We start from the raw sequence: 6000 nt of genomic DNA, 5'->3' as shown, positions 1-6000 counted from the left end.
GTCCCAGTCCACACCATTATAGTGTTACGGTCTAGTCCACACCAATTATAAAGTGTTTAGGCCCAGTCACACCATTATAAAGTGTTAGCGCCAGTCAGCACACATTATAAAGTGTTAGGCCCAGTCACACCATTATAGTGTTAGGTCTAGTCACACCATTATAAAGTGTTAGGCCCAGTCACACCATTATAAAGTGTAGGCCAGTCACACCATTATATGTTAGGCCTAGTCACACATTATAACGTGTTAGCTAGTCACACCATTATAAAGTGTTAGGCCTAGTCACACCATTATATAAGTGTTAGGCCCAAGTGTTAGGCCCAGTCACACCATTATAAAGTGTTAGGCCTAGTCACACCATTATAAAGTGTTAGGCCCAGTCACACCATTATAAAGTGTTAGGCCTAGTCACACCATTATAAAGTGTTAGGCCTAGTCACACCATTATAAAGTGTTAGGCCTAGTCACAGATGCTCTCATTCTAGCTTACAATATGTTACTATAAGGCACTTTCCGTTTACATTTTAGTCAATTAGCAAGCGCTCTTATTCAGAGCGACTGACAGGAGCAAGTAGGGTTTAGTGCCTTGCTCAAGGGGTGGCTCCCGAGTGGCGCAGTGGTCTCAGGCACTGCATCTCAGTGCAAGAGGCGTCACTACAGTCCCTGGTTTAAATCTAGGCTGTATCACATCCTGCCGTGATTGGGAGTTCCATAGGGCAGCGCACAATTGGCCCAGCGTYATCCAAGTCATTGAAAATAAGAATTTGTTCTTCGGCTCGAAGATTTCGAATCAGCGACCTTTGGTTACTGTTAACCGCTAGGCTACCTGCCGCCCACCAACTGTAGTCAAAGTTCTCTCCTGCTCTGTTTTGTAAGTTTGCCGTATCATATGCACTCTTCACTGGCTGTTCACCTCCACACACAGTATAAACAGGGATGGCAGGTAGAACAATCTCTGACGTAATCAAAGAGCTGAAATAACTCCCTTTTTGTTAGTAATGAATAGTAATGCAGACCAGATGTTTCAGTGCTCCCCCTCTCTCCTCAGTTCTCATCACATTGTATGTATAAGTTATAAGTAGTCCGGTGAAAGTTTGTTTGTGAGAGCGACAGACCGTTGTAGGGCTGTAAACCAAAGCGCACTATTGTGTTTGATGACCAGCTAAAACTTCCCCCTCCTTTAGTCATTCATGTAGAATAAAACTACATCAGTCTGGGGAATGGAGGAAAATGTTTAACAGTTTTAACCATACGGGGAGTGGGGTGGGGGGGGTGGAGTGGCTTACGGAGTGGCTTATATAGTGACTGTAATATTCTTAGCTCAGCCTCACCTGAAAATCATGTCACTTATTTCAAGACTTACTTGAAAACTTTGTTTTACAAACACAACTTCCTGCATTATATTAATGAATTCACTTAAAAAAAAAAAAAATATGTATACATCACTGGCAGGTAGTATACTGCCATAAATACAGGAAACTACATGAAGTGCTGGCAACATGTAACAATGCTCTCATCAGACAAAAATACCATTTACCCAGCAGAAATCTGGGAACCTAGCTCACCTCACCTCATNGAAGTGCTGGCAACATGTAACAATGCTCTCATCAGACAAAAATACCATTTACCCAGCAGAAATCTGGGAACCTAGCTCACCTCACCTCATCTCGCCTCAATCGCCAAACTCCTCTCTCTGGTGCTGTAACAATATTCTGAGCCTGGATGTCCAGACTGTCCTACTATGATATTCCACGCTCACTCATTTGTTTGTGTGACAATTTTTTTTGTTTGTTACTTTGTTACTTAAATTGACATTTTTGTTCTAAAATTGACTATTATGTTCTAAAATTGACTTATGTTCTAAAATGGAGTAGTTTGTTCTAAAATTGACTTATGTTCTAAAATGGAGTAGTTTGTTCTAAAATGGTCTATTTATTCTTCCCTTCAGACAGAGTGTTGAATATGTCATTGGAGGAGAGGCGTAAGGAGTACCGTCGGTCTGAATATGTACCTCTGGACCAAATCAACACCTGGAAACAGTCTCAGAGCACAGAAGGTGAGAGATACACTCAGAGGCCTTGGTCGAATTGTTCAGAAATCCTTCCTCCCTTCCTTCCTTCCTTACTTTCTTTAAGTGATCACAAGTCTGAATTGGTAGAGTATTGGTGAAAGTGACCTTACACCTATCCAATCACTAAAAAATCTGTGCTTACTTCAAGGAAGGAAGGATGCATTTCTAAAGTATTGGAACAGGTCCAGAGATCCCCACCAGAGGCTGAGCCTATTGATGTGGAGACTGCTGACTAATAATCAGACTAAGCAATGAATCTGAACAATGAATAAGCTAGTTCACCTGAAGAGACATTCAAAAGGAACAACTTCCCAATTTCAATCTTCAACTCTAGCCTTTAAAGTATTGCTTTTACTTGTCACCTCATGACATAACAGCTTAATAACACTGTCATAAGATTGACATAACCCTTCAAGGCCACCATCTTACGCTTATGACAACCAGCAAAGCAACTTTGCCGCTCTGTGTAATGCACTCCCATTAATAGTAACAGCSTCTGCTAAATTACTAACATGTAAATATCTCTTAGCCTCTGTGTCACACTGCTGTTCGTTTTTTTTGTGGCTTCCATAAATGTAATTGTCTGCATCATTTCCAAACTCCCATATATATATTTTTGTAAATATATACAAAAAATATACAGTACCAGTCTAAAGTTTGGACACAACTACTCATTCAAGGGTTTTTCTTTATTTTTAGTATTTTCTACATTGTAGAATAATAATGAAGACATCAAAACTATGAAATAACACATATGTAATCATGTAGTAACCAAAAAAGTGTTAAACATATCAAAATATATCTTCTAAATAGCCACCATTTGCCTTGATGACAGCTTTGCACACTCTTGGCATTCTCTCAACCAGCTTCACCTGGAATACTTTTCCAACAGTCTTGAAGGAGTTCCCACAAATGCTGAGCACTTGTTGACTGCTTTTCCTTCAGTCTGCGGTCCAACTCATCCCAAACCATCTCAATTGCGTTGAGGTCGGGTAATTGTGGAGTCCAGGTCATCTGATGCAGCACTCTCCTTCTTGGTCAAATAGCCCTTACACAGCCTGGAGGTGTGTTGGGTCATTGTCCTGTTGAAAAACAACTGATAGTCCCACTAAGCGCAAACCAGATGAGATGGCGTATTGCTGCAGAATGCTTTGGTATCCATGCTAGTTAAGTGTGCCTTGAATTCTAAATAAATCACTGACCGTGTCACCAGCAAAGCACCCCCACACCATCACACCACCACCTCTATTCTTCACGGTGGGAACCACACATGCAGATATCATCTGTTAACTACTCTGCATCTCACAAAGACACGGCGGTTGGAACCAAAAATCTCAAATTTGGACTCATCAGACCAAAGGACAGATTTCCACCGGCAGGTAGTATACTGCCATAAATACAGGAAAATACATGAAGTGCTGGCAACATGTAACAATGCTCTCATCAGACAAAAATACCATTTACCCAGCAGAAATCTGGGAACCTAGCTCACCTCACCTCATNGAAGTGCTGGCAACATGTAACAATGCTCTCATCAGACAAAAATACCATTTACCCAGCAGAAATCTGGGAACCTAGCTCACCTCACCTCATCTCGCAGTCAACAAGTGCTCATCTCGCCCAAGCAACTCTTCTTCATATTGGTGTCCTTTTAGTAGTGTTTTTTTTGTTGCAGCAATTTGACCATGAAGGCCTGATTCACGCAGTCTCCTCTGAACAGTTGATGTTGAGATGTTTCTGTTACTTGAACTCTGTGAAGCATTTATTTGGGCTGCAATTTTAGAGGCTGGTAACTCTAATGAACTTATCCTCTGCAGCAGAGGTAACTCTGGGTCTTCCTTTCCTGTGGCAGTCCTCATGAGAGCCAGTTTCATCATAGAGCTTGATGGTTTTTGCGAGTGCACTTGAAGAAACTTTCAAAGTTCTTGAAATGTTCTTTATTGACTGACCTTCATGTCTTAAAGTAATGATGGACTGTCGTTTCTCTTTGCTTATTTGAGCTGTTCTTGCCATAATATGGACTTGGTCTTTTACCAAATAGGACTCTCTTCTGTATACCACCCCTACCTTGTCACAACACAACTGATTGGCTCAAACGCATTAAGAAAGAAATTCCACAAATTAACTTTTAACAAGGCACACCTGCTAATTGAAATGCATTCCAGGTGACTACCTCATGAAGTTGGTTGAGAGAATTCCAAGAATTCCAACGTGCCATTGGAACACAGGAGTGATGGTTGCTGATAATGGGCCTCTGTACGCTTATGTAGATATTCCATAAAAAATCTGCCGTTTCCAGCTACAATAATCATTTACAACATTAACAACGTCTACACTGTATTTCTGATCAATTTAATGTTATTTTAATGGACAAAACAAATGCTTTTCTTTCACAAACAAGAACATTTCTAAGTGACCCCAAACTTTTGAACGGTAGTGTATGTTCCTTTTTCCCCCCCTAACCCTACCACCCTCCCCTAATTGGAGTAAACTAATGAACAACAACACTTAGGATTCTACTTCCAGGTTATACATACTATATACATTTTATGTACACAGCATATTTTACAATAGTTATCTTTTATTTGTTTTTAGTCCCATCCTTCAGCTACCCTCAACCCCTCCCATCCATCAACCCTGTGATGTTTAATTCATGGAAAAAGACAGCTGCCCTTCAAGGGAAGAGACAAGGACAGAGGAATCAATCCAAGCCTGTAATCTTTTCAGTTTGCCCAACTCGCTTATAAAGTTAGCGTTGTCTTGGAAAATAAAATGTTATCRTCGAGTTGTCAATGCCTGTGATGATTAAGCTTTTTATATCAGATTGTACAATTTAACTCTTGACTAGACTACACTTTGACACAGACTAGTTTGGCCACATAATAATGGTAATAATAATATATTACATTTGTAAGGTGCTTTTCATTACAAGAATAATCTCAAAAGTGCATAAAATAAAACATTTACTGTAGTAAAATTAATGAATACATAAATAGGATAATATTACAAAAAACAATCAAAGTCTAGGAGGGTAGGCCAGCCAGTACCTGTATAGATAGATACATGTTACACACACACACACGACACACACACACACACACACACACACACACACACACACACACACACACACACTGCCCGCTCAAATCACAGAGAGGGATAAGGATCTTTGGCAGCGATTACAGCCTTGAGTCTTCGGTATGACGCTACAAGCTTGGCACACCTGTATTTGGGGAGTTTCTCCCGTTCTTCTCTGCAGATCCTCTCAAGTTCTGTCAGGTTGGATGGGGAGCGTCGCTGCACAGCTATTTTCAGGTCTCCAGAGATGTCGATCAGGTTGAAGTCTGGCTGGGCCACTCAAGGACATTCAGAGACTTGTCCCCAAGCCACTCCTCCTTTGTCTTGGCTGTGTGCTTAGGGTCGTTGTCCTGTTGGAATTCTGAGGTGCTGAGTGCTCTGGAGCAGCTTTTCATCAAGGATCTCTCTGTACTTTGCACCGTTCATCTTTCGCTCGATCCTGACTAGTCTCCTAGTCCCTGCTGAAAAACATCCCCACAGCATGATGCTGCCACCACCATGCTTCACCGTAGGGATGGTGCCAGGTTACCTCCAGACGTGGCACTTGGCATTCAGGCCAAAGAGTTCAATCTTGATTTCATCAGACCAGAGAATCTTGTGTATCATGGTCTGAGAGTCCTTTATATGCCTTTGACTGAGGAGTGGCTTCCGTCTGGCCACTCTACCATAAGGGCCTGATTGGTGGGGTGCTGCAGAGATTGTTGTCCTTCTGGAAGGTTCGTCCATCTCCACAGAGGAACTCTGGAGCTCTGTCAGAGTGATCATTGGGTTCTTGGTCACCTCGCTGACCAAGACCCTTCTCACCCGATAGSTCAGTTTGGCCGGGCGGCCAGCTCTAGGAAGAGTCTTGG

The 6000-nt window shown here is 41.7% G+C and overlaps 1 protein-coding gene across 2 annotated transcripts in view; it reads left to right on the top strand.

The window, feature by feature from the left end:
- macrod2 (mono-ADP ribosylhydrolase 2) overlaps positions 1-6000 on the top strand; it is a 1308647-nt gene that overhangs the window by 5838 nt on the left and 1296809 nt on the right. For both annotated transcript variants that reach the window (XM_024007574.2, XM_070448731.1), the window contains exon 2: positions 1949-2056. In XM_024007574.2, coding sequence (XP_023863342.2) covers positions 1949-2056 — 108 coding nt within the window. The remainder of the gene's footprint in view (positions 1-1948; positions 2057-6000) is intronic.

This window comes from Salvelinus sp. IW2-2015, linkage group LG18 (genome assembly GCF_002910315.2).
Source record: "Salvelinus sp. IW2-2015 linkage group LG18, ASM291031v2, whole genome shotgun sequence".
Lineage (NCBI taxonomy): Eukaryota > Metazoa > Chordata > Actinopteri > Salmoniformes > Salmonidae > Salvelinus > Salvelinus sp. IW2-2015.
The sequence above is the reverse complement of the archived record's forward strand: the minus strand, read 5'-3'. Positions and strand labels throughout refer to the sequence as shown.